The sequence below is a fragment of the Ornithorhynchus anatinus genome, chromosome 3, assembly GCF_004115215.2.
Source record: "Ornithorhynchus anatinus isolate Pmale09 chromosome 3, mOrnAna1.pri.v4, whole genome shotgun sequence".
NCBI classification, from domain to species: Eukaryota; Metazoa; Chordata; class Mammalia; order Monotremata; family Ornithorhynchidae; genus Ornithorhynchus; species Ornithorhynchus anatinus.
The window spans coordinates 3563930-3587626 of record NC_041730.1 but is presented as its reverse complement, the minus strand read 5'-3'; the positions used below and the strand labels follow the sequence as shown (position 1 = coordinate 3587626).

Here is a 23697-nt window from a genome sequence, read left to right as displayed (position 1 = left end):
CGAGGAGAGACGAGGGCATGAAGGAGAAGAGGAACGAGGGTTTGAAGGAGAGCAGGGACGGGGGGATGAAGGAGACGAGGGTCAAGGGTACGAAGGAGAGGAGGGAAGTGAGAATAAAGGAGACGAGGGATGAGGGGAGAAGGGAGTGGAAGAGCAAGGCCGTGAAGTAGTGGAGGGCGTGAAGGCGAGGAGAGACGAGGGCGTGAAGGAGAAGAGGGATGAGGGTTTGAGGGAGAGGAGGGACAAGGGGATGAAGGAGATGACGGACAAGGGCATAAAGGAGAGGAGGGACGTAAGGATGAAGGAGAGGAGGGACGGGGGCCGAAGGAGAAGAGGGATGAGGGGAGAAGGGAGAGGAGAGGCCAGGGCATGAAGGAGAGGAGGAATGAGGAGATGAAAGAGGAGGGATGAGGGCATAAAGGAGAAGAGGAATGAGAGTTTTGAGGGGGACGAGGGCATGAAGGAGAGGAGGAAAGGGAGGAGGAAAGGGAGGAGGGATGAGGGGAGAAGGGAGAGGAGGGGCAGGGGCATGAAGGAGAGGAGGGATGAGGGGATGAAAGAGGAGGGACAAGGGCGTGAAGGGGAAGAGCGACAAGGGCGTGAAGAGGAAGAGAGACGAGGGGATGAGGGAGAAGAGGAAGAGAGATGAGGGTGTGAAGAAGATGAACGAGGGTCTGAGGGAGAAGAGGGACGAGGGGATGAAGGAGATGAGGGACGAGGGCACGAAGGAGAGGAGGGGTGAGGGGAGGAGGGCGAGGAGAGACGAGGGCACGAAGGAGAGGAGGGATGGGGGAGGGGAGGGACGAGGGGAGGAGGCAGAGGAAGGATGAGGGCACGAAGAAGAGGGAGGAGGGAGGGGAGGGACGAGGGGACCAAGGACAGGAGGGAAGATACGGGACAAGATGGAGAGGAGAGAAGGGGCCCCCACCGGAGTCGATGTCGATGCCACGCTCGAAGGCGGCGAAGAACTGCTCCCCCTCGAACATGTCCACGATGTCGGAGGGCTCGGGGCCCCGGTAGCGCCCCTGCAGCTTCCGCAGGGTGGGGTCCACCTGCCGGGGAAGACGGGGGTCCCCGAGGCCTCAGGCGGGGCTGACGGGGGCGGGGGACAGCCCGGGGCCGGGGGGGGGGGGGGGGGGGGGAGGGGCCGGGCGGGGAGCCCACCTTGTGGTTGGGGACGCACTGAAGCAGCACCTGCTCGGGGTCCCGCTTCCTCTGCAGGGCGATGAAGTTCACCCGGTACAGGCGCAGGCGCTCGTACACCTTGCGGGCGATGCCTCCGATGCACGTCTTGGTGGTGTACCACAGCCAGTACCTGCGGGGAGGCGGGGGGCGGGCCGGGGGGCAAGGAGGGCGCGGGGCCCTCGGGGGACGCGACCCAGGAGTGACTGTGAGCTCATCCTCTAATAACAATAATGGTAAATAACGATAACGACGGGGATAAAAACGAGCGTGAGCCCAGTGTGGAGGGGAGACCGGGTCCGCCCTAACTTTTATCTGCTCCAGCGCTTAGTAGAGTGCCTTAGCAAGCGTTTAACAAATACCACGTTGTTATAATAATTAATGATAATAATAACGATGGTATCTGTTAAGCGCTTACTGTGCGCCAAGCACCGTTCTAAGCGCCGGGGGAGATCCAAGGTCATCAGGTGGTCCCACGGGGGGCTCCCAGTCTTCATCCCCAATTTCCAGATGAGGGAACTGAGGTTCAGAGAAGCCAAGTGGCTTGCCCAAAGTCACGTGGCAGACAAGCGGCGGAGTCGGCATTAGAACCCATGACCTTCTGACTCCCAACCCTGTGCTCTCCCTACCACGCCGTGCAGGCAACGGGTCTGTTCTATTGTTGTGTCGGGGTCTCCCGAGCGCCGGGTCCAGCGCTCCGCACACGGTCAGTGCTCACTAGATACGACTGAACGAAAGAACCAACGGTCGGGATGCTGCTGTCCGAGGCCTGGGTTCTAATCCCGGCTCCGCCGCTTGTCAGCTGGGTGACCTTGGGCAGGTCACTTCGCTTCTCTGGGCCTCAGTTGCCTCATCTGGAAAATGCGGATGAAGGCTGGGAGCCCCGCGTGGGACAACCGATGACCTGGTATCTCCCCCAGCGCTTAGAACAGTGCTTGGCACACAGCGAGCGCTTAACAAATACCAACGTTATTATTATCAGTGAGAGGAGTCTCCCGGGACTACGTTTCCCTGCGGTCCCAGAGGCAGCCGCACCTTCGCAAGTAATAGCGTCGGTATTTGCTAAGCGCTCGCTACGAGCCGAGCGCCGTTCTAAGCGCTGGGGTAGATCCAGGGTCATCGGGTCGTCCCACGTGAGGCTCCCGGCTAATCCCCATTTTCCAGATGAGGTCACTGAGGCGCAGAGAAGCGAAGCGGCTCGCCCACGGCCACCCGGCTGACGGGTGGCCGGGCCGGGATTCGAACCCGTGACCTCCGACTCCCGAGCCCGGGTTCTTTCCGCCGAGCCCCGCCGCTGCCCGCCCCCCCCCGCCGGGTCCGACCCCGTGCCCCGGGTGTGCCCGGAGCTGGATGCCGAGGGGGACGGGGGGCTTCGGGGAGAGACAGCCCCACAGGGGGTCGACCCGTGCCCGCCCGCCCCCCACCCCTCGGGCCCCGGGGCCTCGCCGGGGACGGGGGGACTGACCAGGAGAAGTGGGAGACCTCGAAGAGGGCGTACAGGTGGGTGAGCTCCAGGCGCACCTGGTCCGTGACGTCATCCCAGGTGTGGCCCCGCGGGTCCCCGTGCAGCAGGTGCAGGCGGGAGCGGTCCAGGGTCAGGCCTGGGGGGGGGGGGGACCCGACGGGGCGGGGGAGACGGGGCGGCGTCCCGGGGGTCGGCCCACGGCCCCTTCCTCCGTCGGCCCCTCCCCGGGAACTACCCTCCCCTCCCTGGGGACCCCGGCGGGGGGGGGGGGGCGGGGACGCGGAGGGGGAGGGGCCGCAGGACCGCGGCTCGGGCGTTACCCGTCGCCCGCCCCCCCCCGGCCCCGACCACGGCCCCCCCGGCGGCCGCGGCACGCCGATTCCGCCGGCGGTCCCGGGGGTCCCGTCCCCCCCGCCGGGGCGCTCACCTCTGACCCCCGGGGGGAGGGGCAGCTGGACCCGCACGGGGCGGAGGAAGGGGGGTGAGGGTGGGGGTGGTCCTGGGCCAGACAGACCAGGGGGCCGGCGGCGGCGGCCCGCTCCCCCGTCGCCGCCCGGACCGCACGAAGCTCCCGCGCCGACAGCGGCAGCACCTGTCGGGAGGGAGGAAGGCGCCGGGGGTCCCGGGCCGTCCGGGGGCCGCACGGAGCCCCTTCCCGGACACCCCCCCGACCCCGGGCCCGCTCTCCCGGCCGCCCCTCGGACCCCGCTCCGTCCCCTTCCCCGGAGCCCCCGGCTCTCCCCGCTTCCCCTGGTCAGCTGTGTGACCGTGGGCGAGTCACTTCACTTCTCTGTGCCTCGGTTCCCTCATCCGTAAAATGGGGATTAACTGTGAGCCTCCCGTGGGACGACCTCATTCCCCTGTATCTCCCCCAGCGCTTAGAACGGTGCTCTGCAGCGTGGCTCGGTGGAAAGAGCCCGGGCTTTGGAGTCAGAGGTCATGAGTTCGAATCCCCGCTCCGCCACTTGTCAGCGGTGTGACCGTGGGCGAGTCACTTCACTTCTCTGGGCCTCGGTTCCCTCATCTGGAAAATGGGGATGAAGACCGGGAGCCCCACGGGGGACGACCTGATTCCCCTGCGTCTAGCCCAGCGCTTAGAACGGCGCCCTGCACGTAGGAAGCGCTTAACAAATACCAACAATATTATTATTCCCCCCGGCCCATGACCTTCCGCCACCCTCCTTCATAACAATCGTGGGAATTACGGTATTTATTAAGCGCTTACTCTCCGCCCGGCACTCTTAACGACAGGAACTCATTCAATCGTATTGACGGAGCGCTCGCTGTGCGCAGAGCACTGTACGAAGCGCCGATGATAATAATAACCGTGGTATCTGCTCATTCATTCGATCGCATTTATTGAGCGCTTACTGTGTGCAGAGCACCGCACTAAGCGCTTGGCGTGAGCCCGTCGTCGGGCAGGGATCGTCTCTGTTGCCGAATCGTCCATCCCAAGCGCCTAGTCCAGTGCCCTGCACATAGTAAGCGCTCGATAAATACTACTGGACGAATGAATGAAAATACAATTCGGCAACAGATGCGACAATTCGACAGTGGGGTCTGGCGCTTACTATGTGCCAAGCACTGTTCTAAGCACCGGGGTAGATACGAGGTAATCGGGTTGTCCCACACTGGGCTCACAGTCTCCATCCCCCTTTTACAGATGAGGGAACCGAGGCACAGAGAAGTGAAGTGGCTGGCCCAAGCTCCCACAGCAGGCAAGTGGCCCGAGTGGACCTGGAGAATAATAATAATAATAATGTTGGTATTTGTTAAGCGCTTACTATGTGCCGAGCACCGTTCTAAGCGCTGGGGGAGATACAGCCTCAGTTCCCTCATCTGTAAAATGGGGATGAAGACTGTGAGCCCCACGTGGGACAACCTGATTCCCCTGTGTCTACCCCAGCGCTTAGAACAGTGCTCGGCACATAGTAAGCGCTTAACAAATACCAACATTATTATTATTACAGGGTGATCAGGTCGTCCCACGTGAGGCTCACAGTTAATCCCCATTTTACAGATGAGGTAACTGAGGCCCAGAGAAGTGACTCGCCCACAGTCACCCAGCTGACAAGTGGCAGACCCGGGAGTCGAACCCACGACCTCGGACTCCCAAGCCCGGGCTCTTGCCGCTGAGCCCGGCCTTGGGAGTCCGAGGTCGTGGGTTCTAATCCCGGCGACGCCACTTGTCAGCCGTCACTTAACTTCTCCGGGCCTCAGTGACCACATCTGGAAAATGGGGATTCCAACTGTGGGCCCCACGTGGGACAACCTGATCACCCTGTATCCCCCCCCCCAGCGCTTAGAACAGTGCTTTGCACATAGTAAGCGCTTAACAAATACCATCCTTATTAATAGTATCATTATTAAGTGGCAGAGATAGGATTAGAACCCACGCCCTCTGACTCCCAAGCCCGTGCTCTTCCCGCTAAGCCACGCTGCTGTTGTAAGCGCTGCGGGAGATTTAAGATCGTCGGGTTCCTCTTCCTCCCCCCCGACTCCTCCATCCCCCCACGCTCTCTCCCCTTCCCCGGACCCCCGGGTTCTCCTCCCTTCCCCCAACCCAAGACCCTCTACTTCTCCGGCTCCTCCTCCCGGGACCCCCGGTCGTCTCCGGACCCCTCTTTATCATTCGATCGAGAGCACAGGCTAGGGAATCGGAGGACGCGGGTTCTGATCCCGGCTCTTCGATCAGACCGTAAGCCCGTCGAACGGCAGGGACCGTCTCTACCTGTGGCCGACTTGTTCATTCCAAGCGCCTAGTCCAGTGCTCTGCACGTAGTAAGCGCTCAATAAATACTACTGAAGGAATGAACGACTGCTGCGTGACCCCGGGCAAGTCGCTTAACTTCCCTGTGCCTCCGTTCCCTCATCTGTAAAATGGGGGTGAAGGCTGTGAGCCCCTCGCGGGACAACCCGCTTACCATGCATCTACCCCAGCGCTTGGAACGGGGCTTGGCACAGAGGAAGCGCTTAACGAATAGCAGCATTATCATTATAATTTATTGAGCGCTTACTGTGTGCAGAGCACTGTACCGAGTGCTTGGAAAGTACAATTCGGCAATAGGGAGAGACAATCCCCGCCCACAACGGCATCCTCCTCCTTCTTCTCCCTCCAGACCCTCCCACCCCCCACCCGCTCCCTCTCGTTTCCGGGACCCTGCCTCCTCTTCCTCCCCAGACCCGCCCCCCCCCCCCGGGTTCTGCCCTCTTGCCCCCAGAATCTGCGACCCCTTCTTTGTCATTTTTTAAACGCCGACGAGGGGCGAAGCGCCGTCCTGAGCGCTGGAGAGGACACGGGGGGGATGAGGTTGTCCCACGTCTCCATCATAATAATCATAACAGTCGTATCTGTTGAGCGCTTACTGGGTGCCGGGTACTGTACTAAGCACCGAGGGAGACGGAATAATAATAATGACGTTGGTTATTTGTTGAGCGCTTACTAGGCGCAGGGCACCGTTCTGAGCGCTGGGGGAGACACAGGGTCGTCGGGTCGTCCCACGTGAGGCTCACGGTTAATCCGCATTTTCCAGATGAGGTAAATGAGGCCCAGAGAAGCGAAGTGACTCGTCCACGGTCACACGGCTGTCAAGCGGCAGAGCCGGGAGTCGAAGCCATGACCTCGGACTCCGGAGCCCGGGCTCTTAATGATAATGTTGGTATTTGTTAAGCGCTGACTAGGTGCAGGGCACTGTTCTAAGCGCTGGGGGAGACACAGGGGAATCAGGTTGTCCCGCGCGGGGCTCCCGGTCTTCATCCCCATTTGACGGATGAGGAGGTCACTGAGGCCCAGAGAAGTGACTCGCCCACAGTCACCCGGCTGACAAGGGGCAGAGCTGGGATTCGAACTCATGACCTCTGACTCCAAAGCCCGGGCTCTTTCCACTGAGCCACGCTAAGGTTCCCCCTCCACACCCCCCGCCCCCCCCCCCCCCCCCGCCGGCCGCCCCCGCCCGGGCCTTCGGCTGGACCTCCCGGCTCTTCCCGCTCCCCCAGCCCGGGACGCCCCCTCTCCCCTCCCCGCTCCCCGGACCCCTCCTTATCCTCCTCCTCCCCCCGGCCCCTGGGCTTCCCGTTCCGGGACCACCCCCCGCCGCCGCCCGCCCTCTCCCCTTCCCCGGCCCCTCCTCTCCCCATCCGGCTCCCCTCGCACCTGCATGCGGACCTGGCGGGGCTCGGCGGTGACCCCGGGGGGGAAGGTGACTCTGACGCCGGGGTCCACGGTGGAGTAGAGCAGGGTCCCGCCCCGCGGCACCCGGCAGCGGTTCTCCACCAGCCGGGAGACCACCAGGAACCAGGAGAAGTGCGGGACCCGGCAGCTGGCCCACAGACCCTGAGGCCCCGGGGGGAGGGGACGGAAGCGAGAAAGGCATCGCTTATTTACCGAACGCTCACTACGTACTAGAGCACCGGACCGAGCGCTTGGGAGAGGGCGACAGAGCTGAATCAGCAGAAACGCTCCCCGCCCTCAACGAGCCGACGGTCTAATAATAATAATAATGATGTTGGTATTTACTGAGCGCTCACTAGGCGCAGAGCACCGTTCTAAGCGCTGGGGTAGACACGGGGGAATCAGGTTGTGATGAGGTAACAGTCTTCATCCCCATTTTACAGACGAGGGAACCGAGGCCCAGAGAAGGGAAAGCGACTCGCCCACGGTCACCCGGCTGACAAGGGGCAGAGCTGGGATTCGAACTCATGACCTCTGACTCCAAAGCCCGGGCTCTTTCCACTGTGTCTAGAGAAGCAGGGTCTAATACAGCGGCGCGGCTCGGGGACAAAGCCCGGGCCTGGGAATCAGAGGACTCGGGCTCTTATCCCGTCTGCCGCTGCGCGACCTGGGGCCTGGGCCTCGGTTCCCTCATCTATAAATGGGGATGAGGACCGCGAGCCCCGCGGGGGCCGGGGACCGGGTCCGACCCGACGATCCGTTACGTAGCCCGGCGCTTAGCCAGGTGCCCGGAACGGAGTAAACGCTTAACAGATAGCATCACAAACAAAACAAGACCTTCCCGTCCCGGTCCAGCCCGGGGTCCCGGTCTAGTACAGAGCCAAGAGGGAGGCGGCGCGGCTCAGTGGAAAGAGCCCGGGCCCGGGAGTCGGGGGTCACGGGTTCGACCGCCGGCTCTGCCGCTCGTCAGCCGGGTGACCGCGGGCGGGTCACTTCACTTCTCTGGGCCTCGGTGACCCCATGGGGAAAATGGGGATTAACCGGGAGCCTCACGGGGGACGACCCGATGCCCCCGGATCTCCCCCGGCGCTTCGAACGGTGCTCTGCACATAGGAAGCGCTTGACAGATACCGCCGTCATTATTATTATTATTATTATAAGTCCCCGCCCCCTCCTCCACGTCCCCCTACCGCCCCGCCGCGTACCCTCCCTCACCTCGGAGCCTTCCCGCTCCACCTCCGTCTCCAAGTCGCTCCAGCCGCCGCCGTCGCCGAGGGTCCTGACCACGACCTCGCGCCCCCGGGAGGCTCGGGGGCAGGCAAACGGCAGCCACAGCCGCACCTCCTAATAGTAATAACGATGATGGCATTTTGTTAGGCGCTTACTATACGCCAAGCACCGTTCTAAGCGCTGGGGGTGGGGGGGGGGGATACAGGGCGATCGGGTTGTCTCACGTGGGGCTCGCGGTCTTAATCCCCCTTTCACGGATGAGGTCACCGAGGCCCAGTGAAGTGACTTGCCCCAGTAATAACAACAGTGTCGGTATCCGTTAAGCGCTTACTGTGTGCCGAGCACCGTTCTAAGCGCTGGGCTAGACACAGGGTAACCGGGTCGTCCCACGTGGGGCTCACAGTCTTAATCCCCATTTTACAGACGAGGGAACCGAGGCCCAGGGAAGCGAAGCGACCAGTCCCCCAGCTGACGAGCGGCGGAGCCGGGATTGGAACCCATGACCTCTGACTCCCAAGCCCGTGTCCTCCCCACTGAGCCGCGTCGCTTCTCGACAACCGCGGTATTCGTCGGGCGCTTACTAGGGGCCGGTCACTGTACCGAGCGCCGGGGTGGCTGCGAGCAGATGGGGTCGGACCCAGTCCCCGTCCCACGTGGGGCTCCCGCAGACGAGCGGGGCCGGGATCAGAACCCGGGTCCCTCGGACTCCCAGGCCCGGGCTCTCTCCGCGGAGCCACGCCGCCGGCGGCCCAACTCCCCCAGCGGGGGTCCCGGCCCCCCCCCCACCTGTTGGAACGGGACCCCGTGGGGCTGCAGCTCCAGGACGTCGCTCAGCAGGACATCGTGGGGCTCCAGGTGGACGAGGCGCGGGCCGGGGGGCAGCAGGCGGTAGCGGACGCGGGTCGGGGTGGGGGCGGCCCCCGGCGGGAAGCACAGCCGGACCCCGCGGCCCAGGGTCACCCGGCAGCCCCGCGGCGTCACCGGGAAGCTGGGGAGACCCCGCGCCCGCCGTCAGGACCCCTCCCGCCGCCGCCCGCTCCGCCTCCCCGCCGGCCCCCCGCCCCAGCCGGGTACCTGTCCGTGTCAGACCCCAGAAAGTGGGCGGCCATCTCCGGTGCCTCCGGTCGCCCTGCCGAGAGACGGTCAAGCCCCCGGTCGGTCGGCGATCCGGGCCGCGCCGCCCCCTTCCCCGAGCCCCCCGCCGCTCACCTGGGGGGTCCGGGGGCGGGCTCTCGGGCTCGCCCAGGGGGTTTCCCCGGAGGAGCGCGAAAGGGGCGTCCCGGATCTCGGGGGGCAGGGCCCGGAGGCGATTGTCTCGCAGGTCGAGGCGCTCCAGGCGCGGGAGGCGGGCGAGGCCGGCGGGGACGGACTCCAACGCGTTACTGTGCGCGACCAGCTCACGCAGCCAACGCAGCTCGGCTGGGGAGGGGTCGGGAGACGAGGGACGGAGACCCCCCGGGTCAGCACGCGCGACCGCCTCGCGCCACCGACTCCAGTCTCTTGCCGAGTCGCGCTCTCCGGGCGCTCGGTACGGTGCTCCGCCCACGGCAGGCGCCACCTGTCAGCTGTGGGACTGCGGGCGGGTCCCTTCGCTTCTCTGGGCCTCAGTGACCTCATCTGGAAAAGGGGGACTAACCGCGAGCCTCCCGTGGGACCCCCCCCCCCCCCCCCGATGACCCTGTACCCACCCCGGCGCTTAGAACGGTGCTCTGCACGTAGTAAGCGCTTAACGGATACCGACGCTATTAATAAATACGACCGAACGAATGAGCCGAAGCAGCCCGCCTGGGAGGGGGGCCGGGTGGGGGACCGGAGACCCCCAGGTTTCTGTGCACAAGCAGCGTGGCTACCGTGACGGGCAGCGTGGCTTAGGTGCGGGCCTGGGAGTCGGAAAGACCCGGGTTCTAATCCTGCTCCTCCACATGTCTGCTGGGTGACTCTGGGCCTTCTCTGGGCCTCGGTTCCCTCAGCTGGAAAATGGGGCTGGAGAGTGTGAGCCCCATGTAGGACGGGGACCGTGGCCAACCGGATTAGTTTTCTGCCCCAGCGTTTAGAACAGTGCTTGGCACGTCGTCGGCACCATTATTATTATTATTATTATTATTATTGGACAGTTGGGAGACCCCCCCGTAGAATGCTGGAAACAGACGACCAGGCTGAGGGGAATCCTGATGGATCCATTCAGAATGCTGGCTACACATTACAGAAGACCGGGCAAGCGGCTTAGGGTCGCCGGGGCACCGATATTATCACTATCATTCTTAATAATAACAATGGGATCTGTTAAGCCCTTAATACGGGTCAAGCACGGTTCTAAGCACGGGGAGAGATACAAGCTGATTAGGTTGGCTACAGTCCCCGTCCCGAACGGGGCTCACAATCTTCATCCCCGTTTTACGGACGAGGTAACTGAGGCTCAGAGAAGTGAGGTGACTTGCCAAAGGTCATAGGGTTTCGGCCCACATTTGCCCATCGGCCCGCCAAACCTTCCTCGAACCCCGAGGAAAGTGCAGGTGGACTAGGCAGGACACGGTCCCTCTCCCGCACTGGGCCCCCGGTCTAACCAGGAGAGGGAACCGGTTATCCCCATTTTATAGTCGAGGAGACTGAGGCCCTGAGAAGTTAAGCGACTCGCCCGGGGTCACACGGCGAGCAGTGGGCAGAGCCAGGTTCAGAACTCGGTTCCTCCTACCGGATCGTGGCCAAGCCCCATTCCGGAGCTGGGATTCCCGGCATTCCAGGGCCTTAGCAGAGCCTCATTCCGGATCGGCGGCTCCGGCATTCTAGAGCTAGCATTCTAGAGAAGCAGCGTGGCTCAGTGGAAAGACATGGGCTTTGGAGTCATGGGTGGTGAGTTCGAATCCCGGCTCTGCCACTTGTCAGCTCTGTGACTGTGGGCAAGTCACTTAACTTCTCTGTGCCTCAGTGACCTCATCTGTCAAATGGGGATTAAGACCGTGAGCCCCACGTGGGACATCCCGATTCTCCTGTGTCTACCCCAGCGCTTAGAACAGTGCTCGGCACATAGTAAGCGCTTAACAAATACCAACATCGTTATTATTATAAGTCACTTCACTTCTCTGGGCCTCAGTGACCCCATCTGGAAAATGGGGATGAAGACCGTGAGCCCCACGTGGGACAGCCTGATTTCCTTGTGTCTCCCCCAGCGCTTAGAACGGTGCTCGGCACATAGTAAGCGCTTAACAAATACCAACATTATTAGAGCCGTGATCCCCGGCTTTCCGGAGGCTTCAGAACCCCCCCCCCCCCCCCCACTCCAGAGCGGTCTCTCCGGCATTTTGGAGCCGTGACACCCGGCATTCCACATCGTAGCATTCCACTACTGGGCTGCCGACATGAGAGGCGGCGTGGCTCGGTGGAAAGAGTCGGAGGTCACGGGTTCGAATCCAGGCTCCGCCACCTGTCAGCTGGGTGACTGTGGGCAAGTCACTTCACTTCTCTGGGCCTCAGTTCCCTCATCCGTCAAATGGGGATGAAGACCGGGAGCCCCCCGTGGGACGACCCGATGACCCCGTTATCTCCCCCGGCGCTTAGAACGGTGCTCGGCACATAGTGAGCGCTTAACGGATACCGACATTATTTCTTATCATCACGTTCGAGCTGTACGTCCCGGCATTCTCAACAAAATGGCAGCGTGGCCTAGTGGAAAGAGGCCTGGGAGTCGGAAGGTCAGGGGTTCCAATCCCGCCCCGGCCATATGCCGGCTCTGTGACCGCGGGCAAGTCACTGCCCTTCTCTGGGCCTCATTTACCTTATCTGTAAAATGGGGGTTCGGAACCTGTTCCCCCTCCTATTGACATAGCCAGTCCTGGTGGGATAAGGGACCGCGTCTGACCCGACTCTTCCCCAGTGCTTAGGACAGTGTTGGACACACAATAGGTCTATCGATCTATCAATCAGTGTTTATCGAGCGCTGACCTTGTGCAAAGTACTGTTCTAAGCACTAAACTGTGAGCTCCTTGGGGGCAAGAAGCGTCTGTTGGTTGTATTGTCCCCACCCAAGCACTCGGTACAGTGCCCTGCACGCGGTAAGCGCTCAATAAGTACAAGCGGATGGATGAAAAGCTCTCGAGCGAGTACAGCGCAAGAGAATTAACAGATATTTTCCCCGCCCCTGCTGAACTTAGGGTCTGGAGGGAGAGGCGGACGTCGATATGAATTAACAAGTACTTTATAATAAATAACGTAGGGATCGTAAGGGCTTAAATTCCATTAATATTGTTAACGTTATTATTTCGTGGAAAAGCACCACGGGCTAGCGGCTAGACCCCCGGCCTGGGAGTCAGAAGGACCCGGGTTCTAATCCCGGCTCCGCCACTTGTCTTCTGAGCTCACACACAGCTCGGGCACGTTGGCAGCCCAGTAGCGGAGTCTTACGATGTGGAATGCCGGGAATCACGGCTCCAAAATGCCGGAGAGACCGCTCTGGAGCGGGGGGGGGGGGGGGGGGGGGGCTTTCTGAAGCCTCCGGAACGCCGGGGATCACGGCTCTAGAATGCCGGAGCCGCCGATCCGGAATGAGGCTCTGCTAAGGCCCTGGAATGCCGGGAATCCCAGCTCCGGAATGGGGCTTGGCCACGATCCGGTAGGAGGAACCGAGTTCTGAACCTGGCTCTGCCCACTGCTCGCCGTGTGACCCCGGGCGAGTCGCTTAACTTCTCAGGGCCTCAGTCTCTTCGACTATAAAATGGGGATAACCGGTTCCCTCTCCTGGTTAGACCGGGGGCCCAGTGCGGGACAGGGCCTGTGTCTGGCCTAATTCACTTGTACCTTCCCCAGGTCGCAGAACGCTGTCTGACAGATGGTCAGCGCTTAAATCCACCACCTGTCTGCTGTGTGACCTTGGGCGAGTCACTTAACTTCTCTGTGCCTCAGTCACCTCATCTGTAAAAACGGGGATTTAAAAAAAAAAAAAGGTGAGCCCCACGTGGGACAATCTGATGACTCCGTATCTACCCCGGCGCTTAGAACAGGGCTCTGCACACAGTAAGCGCTTAGTACCACAATTAACAATAATGTAATAATGACGTTGGTATTCGTATTATTATTATATTAGTATTATTAAAAGTCCCTTAATCAATCATAATCAATCGATCGATCAGGATCCACGACTCCAGAATCCTGGGTGGGGGGAGGGGGTTGGGTCACAGAGAAGCTGCATCTACTCATAGTCTGGATAATGTGTTTTCATTACCATGAAGGTTTTGGATTTTTTTTTATCTTAAATGAAATTTGTTAAGCGCTTACTATGTTCCAGGCACTGAATGACACGCTAGGGTGGATAATAATAACTGTGGTATTGGTTAAGTGCTTACTACGTGCCAGACACTGTACTAAGTGCTGAGGTAGACACAGGCAAATTGGGTTGGACACAGTCCCTGTCCCCCATGGGGCTCACAGTCTTAATCCCCGTTTTACAGATGAGGAAACTGAGGCCAGAGAAGTGAAGCGACTTGCCCAAGATATCACAGCAGACATGTGGTGGGGTCAGGATGAGAACCCAGGGCTTTCTGACTCCCAGAACCGGGCTCTATCCTCTGATGATGATGATGATAATAATAATAATAATGTTGGTATCTGTGAAGCGCTTCCTACGTGCAGAGCACTGTTCTAAGCGCCCGGGGAGATACAGGGTCATCGGGTGGTCCCACGTGAGGCTCAGGGTCTTCACCCCCCATTTGACGGATGAGGGAACTGAGGCCCAGAGAAGTGAAGTGACTCGCCCACAGTCACCCAGCTGCCAAGTGGCGGAGCTGGGATTCGAACCCACGACACCGACTCCCAAGCCCGCGCTCTTTCCACTGAGCCCTGTTGCTAATGGTATTTGTTAAGCGCTTCCTATAGGCCAGGCACTGTACCAAGCGCTGGGGTGGATACAGGCAAATCCCGCGTCGGATACAGTCCCCGTCCCACGTGGGGCTCACGGTGTCAACCCCATTTTACAGACGAGGCCACCGAGGCGCAGAGAGGTGAAGCCGTCGCACGGCAAAGTGGCCGGGCCGGGATCAGAACCCACGCCCTCCTGACTCCCGGGCCAGGGCTCTATCCGCCAAGCCCCACTGCTCCATTCATTCATTCATTCGATCGTAGTCACTGAGCGCCTACTACGTGCAGAGCACTGAACTAAATGCTCAGAGCGACAAACGGACCCATTCCCCGCCCACGACGACCTTACGGTCCAGAGGGCACGGGAGCCCGTCGACGGGTCTCTCTCTGTTGCCGAACCGGTCCGTTGCGAGCGCTGCGTCCAGTGCTCTGCACAGAGTAAGCGCTCAATACACACTCCGGAATAAGAAGCATCCGAATTATCGCCGCGGCTCGGTGGAAAGAGCCCGGGCTCGGGAGCCGGAGGTCACGGGTTCTAATCCCGGCTCGGCCGCTCGCCAGCTGTGTGACTTCGGGCGAGTCGCTTCACCTCTCTGGGCCTCGGTCCCCTCATCTGTAAAACGGGGATGAAAACCGTGAGCCCCACGGGGGACAACCCGATCACCTCGCGTCCCCCAGCGTTTAGAACGTGCTTCGCGCAGAGTAAGCGCTTAACGGATACCCCCCTACGCGTTATCACGCCGCCTCCCCGTCGCGGCCGGGCCCTTCCGGCCCCACGACGTCCCCTCACCCAGGGTGTCGGGCAGCGAGCGCAGCCGGTTGCCGGCCAGGTTGAGGTGGGCGAGGTTGGGCAGGCGGCCGACGTCGGGGGGCAAGGCCTCCAGCCGGTTCTCGGCCAGGTCCAGGGCGCGCAGGGCCGGGAGGGCGCCCAGCCCGGGGGGCAGCGCCCGCAGCCGGTTCCTCATGGCCGACAGGAAGGTCAGGGCCCGCAGCCGGGCCAGGCCCTCGGGCAGCTCCTCCAGGAGGTTGTGGGCCAGCAGGAGGGAAGACAGGCGGCCCAGCTGGGCCACGCAGGCCGGCAGGGCCGTGAGGCTGTTGAAGCTGAGGTCCAGGTGGACCAGGTGGGCCAGGCGGCCCAGGTCGGGGGGCAGCGAGGTCAGCGACCCTCGTCGGTAAGCCCCCGCCTCATCCCGGAGGTGCCCGCCTGCGGAGGGGGGGAGAAGAGAGAGGAGACGTCGGCGGCGGTCCGGGCGGCTCACCGGACCGTCGCCCTTCGCCGCCGTACCGTAGTAAAAATAACGTCGGTAGTCGTCGAGCGCTTCCTACGGATCGGCGCCGGGGCGGGGGGGGGAGACGAGGTCGCCGGTCTGTCCCACCTCAGGCTCGCCGTCCTCAGCCCCGCTTTGCAGAGGAGGTCACCGGTCGGACCGCAAGCCCGTCAGCCGGCGGGGACCGTCTCTATCCGTTGCCGTTCCAAGCGCTCAGTCCGGTGCTCTGCACCTGGTGAGCGCTCGATAAATCCGATCGCGTGAATGAGGTCGAGAGAAGTGAAGCGACTCGCCCGCAGTCACACGGCTGGCAAGGGGCGGGATCGGAACCCGCGGCCTCGGACCCCCGAGCCCGGGCTCTGTCCGCTGAGCCACGCCGCTTCCCAGGCGCTCGGAACGGTGCTTTGCGCGTACCGAGTGCTTAGTAACGATGATGACGTCGGTGGCCGTGAAGCGCTTACTATGTGCGGAGCACCGTCCTAAGCGCTCTGAGTAAACGCTTAGTAAATGGGGAAGCGGCGTGGCTCGGTGGGAAGAGCCCGGGCTTGGGAGTCAGAGATCATGGGTTCGAATCCCGCCTCTGCCACTTGCCAGCTGGGAGACTGTGGGCGAGTCACTTCACTTCTCTGGGCCTCAGTGACCTCGCCTGTAAAATGGGGATGAAGACTGGGAGCCTCACGGGGGACAACCTGACGGCCCTGGATCTCCCCCAGCGCTCAGAACAGTGCTCGGCACCTAGTAGGCGCTTAACAAATACCGACATTATTATTAAATCCGACTGAATGAACGAGATGCACAGGGAGAGCTCCCCCCCAGATGCAGAGACAGAGACTCAACGCAGACACGGGCAGAGAGACATCACAGCCAGACCGGTCAGAGAGACATCCAGAGAGAGACGTATCAATCAATAAACTGTCATTTATCGAGCGCTTCCCTCTACACAGTAATTTTGTTGTGGGCAGCGAAAGAGCCCGGGCCTGGGAGTCGGAGGTCATGGGTTCTAATCCCGGCTCCGCCGCTTGCCAGCTGGGTGACTTTGGGCAAGGCACTTCGCTTCTCTGGGCCTCAGTTCCCTCCTCTGGAAAATGGGGCTGAAGACCGGGAGCCCCACCTGGGACAACCCTGATCACCTTGTATCCCCCCAGCGCTTAGGACGGTGCTTTGCACATAGTGAGCGCTTAACAAATACCACCATTATTATTATTATTATTGCATGCTGTGTGAGTTTGGGCAAGTCACTTCGCTTCTCTGGGCCTCAGTTCCCTCCTCTGGAAAATGGGGCTGAAGACCGGGAGCCCCACCTGGGACAACCCTGATCACCTTGTATCCCCCCAGCGCTTAGGACGGTGCTTTGCACGTAGTGAGCGCTTAACAAATACCACCATTATTATTATCATTACTCTCCCAAGCGCTTTGCACAGGGTAAGCACTCCGTAAATAGATCCGAATGAATGAACAAATGAATGGGTCTGTTCATCGTTGCGTTGTCCTCCGCTAGGCGCTTAGACTGGTGCTCTGCATAGAGTAAGCGCTCAATAAATACCACTGACTGACTGGGCGCTTACTGGGCGCGGAGCACTGGACTAAGCACTCGGGAGAGGACGACACAACGAGCCGGTAGACCCATTCCCCACCCACAAGGATATAAACACAGAGACCGACACCCAGTCAAGTCGGACAAGCAAGCAGGTAGAAACAGTCACAAATAATAATAAGGTCGGTATTTGTTAAGCGCTCACTATGTGCAGAGCACTGTTCTAAGCGCTGGGGGAGACACGGGGGAATCAGATTGTCCCACGTGGGGCTCACAGTCTTAATCCCCATTGGACAGATGAGGTCACTGGGGCCCAGAGAAGTGAAGTGACTTGCCCACGGTCACACGGCTGACAAGTGGCGGAGCGGGGATTCGAACCCGTGACCTCTGACTCCGAAGCCCGTGCTCTTTCCACCGAGCCGCGCTGCTTCTCCAAGACGCCCAGCGACACCCAGGCACACGCAGACAGGCAGACCAATCCATCGGTCGTATCTACTGAGCGCTTACTCTTCGCCAAGCACTGCCCTGAGCGCTTAGGAGAGGACAGTATCAAACACAGTCACAGATGGAGAACTAAAAGTGGCGGCATTTGCGAAGCGCTCACTATGTGCAAAGCACTGTTCTAAGCACTGGGGGATACAAGGCGATCAGGTTGTCCCACGTGGGGCTCACAGTCTGAATCCCCATTTTCCAGACGAGGGAACTGAGGCACAGAGAAGTCAAGTGACCTGCCCAAAGGCACCCAGCCGGCAAGCGGCGGAGCCGGGATTCGAACCCATGAACTCCGACTCCCAGGCCCGGGCTATTTCCACTGTGCCACGCTGCTTACAGGTACAAAGGGACATACACACCGGATACCGGCCGCACGTGCGTCCACGCCGAATTGTACATCCCGAGCGCTCAGTACAGTGCTCCGCACACGGTAAGCGCTCGAGAAAGACGACCGAGTGGACGAATACATACAAACGCACATACACAGAGAGACATTCAGAGACAGGCAGAGAGACGCAAGAGAGAGTGTCTCTCACACACACGCCCAAACACACACGCAGAAGGACACTCAGAGAGACGCGCGGAGTTTCGCACACCCACAAACGCCGATGCAGAAAGACATTCAGACAGAAGGACAGGCAGAGGGATGTGCAGAGCGTCACATACACCCAGAAAGGCATTCGGGCAGAGAGACAGGCGGAGAGAGGCGGAGAGAGCGTCTCACACAGACGCGGGCGCAGGAAGACATTCAGACAGAGAGGTAGAAAGATGCGTAGACAGTGTCACATAAACACACACACGCACACAGAAAGATTCAGACAGAGGCGGGCCGAGAGATGGATAATAATGTTGGTATTTGTTAAGCGCTTACTATGGGCACAGCACTGTTCTAAGCGCTGGGGGAGATACGGGTTAATCAGGTTGTCCCACGTGAGGCTCACAGTTAGTCCCCATTTTCCAGATGAGGGAACTGAGGGGCAGAGAAGTGAAGTGACTCGCCCACAGTCACACAGCTGACGGGTGGCAGGGGCAGGATTCGAACCCACGACCTCTGACTCCCAAGCCCGGGCTCCTTCCGCTGAGCCACGCCGCTTCTCTGCAGAGAGATAGAGATAGATTCTCTGGATAGAGAGTATCACAAATATATACACACACAGAGAAAGACATTCAGACAGGGAGACAGGGAGAGAGATGCGGAGACGGTGTCTCACACAAGCACACACATACAAAGACACTCAGAGAGACAGGCGGAGAGACGCGGAGAGAGCGTCTCGCACGGACGCAGGCGCAGAAAGATATTCAGAGAGAAAGGTGGAAAGATGCGTAGAAAGTGTCACAGAGACACACACACACAGAAGGACTCAGACAGAGGCAGGCCGAGGGATGCATAGAGAGTATCACAAACATACACACACACACACAGAGAAAGACATTCAGACAGGGAGACGGGTAGAGAGATGCGTAGACGGTGTCTCACACAAGCACACACATACAAAGACAGAGAGACAGGCGGAGAGACGCGTACAGAGCGTCTCGCACGGACGCAGGCGCAGAAAGATATTCAGAGAGAAAGGTAGAAAGATGCGTAGAAAGTGTCACATACACACACACACATAGAAAGATTCAGACAGAGGCAGGCCGAGAGACGCATAGAGAGTATCACAAACATATACACACACACAGAGAAAGACATTCAGACAGAGACGGGTAGAGAGACGCGTAGACGGTGTCTCACACACATACACACACAGAAAGACACTCAGAGAGACAGGCGGAGAGACGCGGAGAGAGCGTCTCGCACAGACGCAGGCGCAGAAAGATATTCAGAGAGAAAGGTGGAAAGATGCGTAGCAAGTGTCACATACACACACACACACACAGAAAGACTCAGAGGCAGGCCGAGAGATGCAGAGAGAGTATCACAAACATACACAAACACACAGAGAAAGACACTCAGACAGAGACGGGTAGAGAGACGCACAGACGGTGTCTCGCGCAAACACACACACAGAAAGACATTCAGAGAGACAGGCAGACGCGTAGAGGGCGTCTCACACAGAAGCAGGCGCAGAAAGATATTCAGAGAGAAAGGTAGAACGATGCGTAGAAAGTGTCACATACACACACACACACACACATAGAAAGATTCAGACAGAGGTAGGCCGAGAGATGCATAGAGAGCATCACAAACACACACACACACACACAAAGACATTCAGAGAGACGGGTAGAGAGATGCTCAGACGGTGCCTCACACAAACACACACGTACACACACAGAAAGACACTCAGAGAGGCAGGCGGAGAGACGCGTAGCGAGCGTCTCACGCAGAAGCAGGCGCAGAAAGATATTCGGAGAGAAAGGTAGAAGGATGCGTAGAAAGTGTCACATACGCACACATACCCACACACACACACACAGAGATTCAGACAGAGGCAGGCCGAGAGATGCAAAGAGAGTATCACAAACTTACACACACACACACAGAGAGAAAGACATTCAGAGAGACGGGTAGAGAGATGCACGGACGGTGTCTCACACAAACACACACGTACACACAGAGAAAGACCCTCAGAGAGACAGGCAGAGAGATGCGCAGAGAGTGTGTCAGACGCAGGCGGAGAAAGACATTCAGAGCCAAACGTAGAAAGATAATAATGTTGGTATTTGTTAAGCGCTCACTATGTGCAGAGCAAGAAAGATGTGTAGACAGTGTCACATACACCCACAGAGAAAGATCCAGAGGCAGGCCGAGAGATGCACGGAGCGTATCACAAACGTACACATACGCACACACAGAGAAAGACGTTCAGACAGAGAGACAGGTAGAGAGATGCGTAGACAGTGTCTCCCGCAAACACACACATACAGACACACAGAAAGACATTCAGAGAGACAGGCAGAGAGATGCGCAGAAAGTGTCACATACGCACACACAGAAAGATTCAGAGACAGGCAGAGAGATGAATAGACAATATCACAAACATCCGCCGAACTCACTCGCGTCCCCTCTTCGAAGCCCTCCTGAGAGCTCACCTCCTCCAGGAGGCCTTCCCAGACCGAGTCCCCCCTTTCCCTCTGCTCCCCCTTCCCTCCCCCAAGCACCGTGCTCATTTGTATATATTATTTATTCCCCTACTCATTTGGTTAATGAGGCGTATATCTCCTCGATTCTATTTATCTCGATGATGTTGCCTTGTTTTGCTTTTGTTCCGTTCTGCCTTGCCGGCTGACTCCCCCGTTTAGACCGTGAGCCCGTCTTTGGGCAGGGATGGTCTCTATCTGGTGCCGAACCGTCCACTCCAAGCGCTTAGTACAGTGCTCTGCACATAGTAAGCGCTCCATAAATACGACTGAATGAACACACACCCACAGAAAGACAGAGACGGGTAGAGAGATGCACGGAGAGTGTCACGCACAAACACGAGCACACAGAAAAACATTCAGAGACAGGTAGAGAGATGCGTAGAGAGTGTCTCTCACACACACAGACACACACAAAGAAAGACATTCAGACGGCGAGACGGGCAGAGAGATGTGGAGAGAGCGTCTCACACACACAGGCAGAAAGATATTCAGAGAGAAAGGTAGAGAGATGCGTAGAAAGTGTCGCGTACACACAAAGACATTCAGATAGAGACAGGTAGAGAGACGTGTAGACTGTGTCTCACACACACTCACGCAGAAAGATATTCAGACAGAAAGGTAGAGAGATGCGTAGAAAGTGTCGCATACACACAAAGACAGAAGACAGACAGAGACAGGCAGAGAGATGTGGAGAGAGCGTCTCTCACACGCAGAAAGATATTCGGACAGAAAGGTAGAGAGATGCGTAGGAAGTGTCGCGTACACACAAAGACAGAGACAGGTAGAGAGATGTGGAGAGAGAGTCTCACACACACACGCAGAAAGATATTCAGACAGAAAGGTAGAGAGATGCGTAGAAAGTGTCGCGTACACACAAAGGCAGAGACAGGTAGAGAGATGTGGAGAGAGCGTCTCACACACATGCCGAAAGATATTCGGACAGAAAGGTAGAGAGATGCGTAGAAAGTGTCGCATACACACATAGAAAGACAGAGACAGCTAGAGAGTTGTGGAGAGAGCGTCTCACACACACACGCAGAAAGATATTCAGAAAGAAAGGTGGACAGATGCGTAGAAAGTGTCGCGTACACACATAGACAGAGACAGGTAGAGAGATGTGGAGAGAGCGTCTCTCACACGCAGAAAGATATTCAGACAGAAAGGTAGAGAGATGCGTAGAAAGTGTCGCGTACACACAAAGACAGAAGACAGTCAGAGAGAGACAGGTAGAGAGAGGTGGAGAGAGCGTCTCACACACACACGCCGAAAGATATTCGGACAGAAAGGTAGAGAGATGCGTAGAGAGTGTCGCGTACACACAAAGACAGAGACAGGTAGAGAGATGTGGAGAGAGCGTCTCTCACACACGCCGAAAGATATTCGGACAGAAAGGTAGAGAGATGCGTAGAGAGTGTCGCGTACACACAAAGACAGAGACAGGTAGAGAGATGTGGAGAGAGTGTCTCTCACACACATGCAGAAGAAGGACATTCAGACAGAGAGAAAGGTAGAGAGATGCGGAGAAAGTGTCGCAAACACACACACACACACACACAGAAAGATTCAGAGACAGGCAGAGAGCGCTCAGTAAATTCAGAAAGTGTCGCATACACACGCACTTAAAGATTCAGAGACAGGCAGAGAGATGCGTAGAGCGCTCAATAAATACGACTGAATGAATGAACGGAGGGTATCACAAACACACCCACTCACCCCCACGGAAGACATTCGGACAGAAGGGCAGAGAGATGCGTAGAGAGTGTCGCATACACACACCGACAGAGACAGGTAGAGAGATGGGTAGAGAGCGTCTCGCAGACAAACACAAGCTCACAGAGAAGCGTTCGGACAGAGACAGGGAGAGAGTTGCGCAGAGAGTGTCTCACACGCACAGAGAAAGCTATTCAGAGGGACAGGCAGAGAGCGTCTCGCCCGGAGACACAAATACAGAGCCAAGGAGAGACGGAAAGGGAGACAAAAGGCCAGAGCGAGGGAGAGCCGCTGCCCGGCAAATCCATCCCCCGACAGCATCCGCCCACCCCCGGACCCCAAAATCTCCGAGGGCGTCCACCGCCCTCCGCGGACAAAGGGGTCGGCGGCCTCCCCGCTCTCCCCCGGGTCCCCCGCGTCCCCCTCCCCAGCCCCATCCGGTCGGGTCCCTCCGATTCCAAGGTCCCGAGGGGTTGGGTGGGAGGGGGCGACCCCACCGACCGGGCCGGGGGGGCGGGGGGGCTTTCCCCCCTTTCCCTCTGCTCCTCCCCCTCCCCTCAGCACTCTGCTCATTTGCATATATTTTTATTATCCTACTTATTTTGCTAATGAGGTGTCCCTCCCCTCGATTCTATTTATCGCTATCGCTTTTGTCCGTCCGTCTCCCCCGCTCAGACCGTATCAACGGGCGGGGACGGTCTCTATCTGTCCATGCCGAGCGCCTAGTCCAGTGCTCCGCACATAGGGAGCGCTCACTAAATACCACCGAATCAGAGCCTGCGTCCCCCGGGAGCCGTGGGGCGGTCCAGCCCCGGGAGGGGACCGGGGCGGGGGCCCGGGGATGGGGCGAGGGGTCGGGGGTCACGCTCACCCTTGACGACGAGGGAGCGGAGGGCCGGGAGGGCGCCGGGGAGGGCGTCCAGGGCGGGCAGCAGGGGCTCCTGGTTGGCGTCCAGCCTGAGGAACTCCACGGGCAGCAGGGCGTCGGGCCGCTCCCGGACGAGGCGCAGCAGCAGCAGGCAGCCGCCCGGGGACACGTCCAGGTTCAGCCGGTTGCCGGCCGGCGGGGGGACGGGGGCGGCATCCGCGGCCGCGCCCGCCCCCCGCTCGCCGCCCCGGCCCCCCGCCTCCGCCGGCCCCCGCCGGGGCCGACGGTCCTCCCCGGGCCGGGCATGTTCCGACGTGCCGGGCGGGCCGGCCCTCACACGTCTCGGGGGCTCCAGGGGCGGCGGGGCGGGAGGGGCCCGAGGCGGAGGCTGAGGGGAACAGACGGGGGGGGGGGGGGGGAGACGGGGGGATGGTCAGGCCCCGCGACGCCCCCCCGGCTCCTCCGAGGGAGACCGAGCGGGAACGGTCCAACCGTCAGCAGGGGCCGGGGTATCAAGGGGGAAGGGATCGAGAGAAGAAGTCCTAGGTCCTGGGTTCCAATCCCGACTCTGCCCCTTGTCGGCTGCGTGACCGTGGGCGAGTCGCTTCCCTAGGCCTCGGTTCCCTCAGCCGTCAAATGGGGATGCAGACCGGGAGCCTCACGTGGGGCAATCTGATGACCCTCTATCTACCCCGGCGCTTAGAACGGCGCTCTGCACATAGTAAGCGCTTAACAAATACCAACGTTATTATTATCACCCCCCCACACACACACCCCTTCCCTGGCAGGAATGGCTCACAGGGAGCGTCTGGGGTATCCCGGGGGACCCCCCACCCCTTTCCC

At 59.5% G+C, this 23697-nt stretch overlaps 1 protein-coding gene across 1 annotated transcript in view; it reads right to left on the bottom strand.

Annotated features, from left to right (window-relative positions):
* PIDD1 (p53-induced death domain protein 1) overlaps window positions 1–23107 on the bottom strand; it is a gene marked incomplete at its 5' end in the record, with an annotated part of 28771 nt that extends 5664 nt beyond the window's left edge. The window contains 12 exon segments of the mRNA XM_039911652.1: window positions 929–1052; window positions 1165–1315; window positions 2648–2783; window positions 3075–3135; window positions 3138–3239; window positions 6801–6980; window positions 8034–8162; window positions 8835–9036; window positions 9123–9177; window positions 9258–9467; window positions 14686–15099; window positions 22858–23107. Of these exon segments, the coding sequence (XP_039767586.1) occupies window positions 929–1052; window positions 1165–1315; window positions 2648–2783; window positions 3075–3135; window positions 3138–3239; window positions 6801–6980; window positions 8034–8162; window positions 8835–9036; window positions 9123–9177; window positions 9258–9467; window positions 14686–15099; window positions 22858–23107 (2014 nt within the window).
* Window positions 23108–23697: the final 590 nt, after the last annotated feature.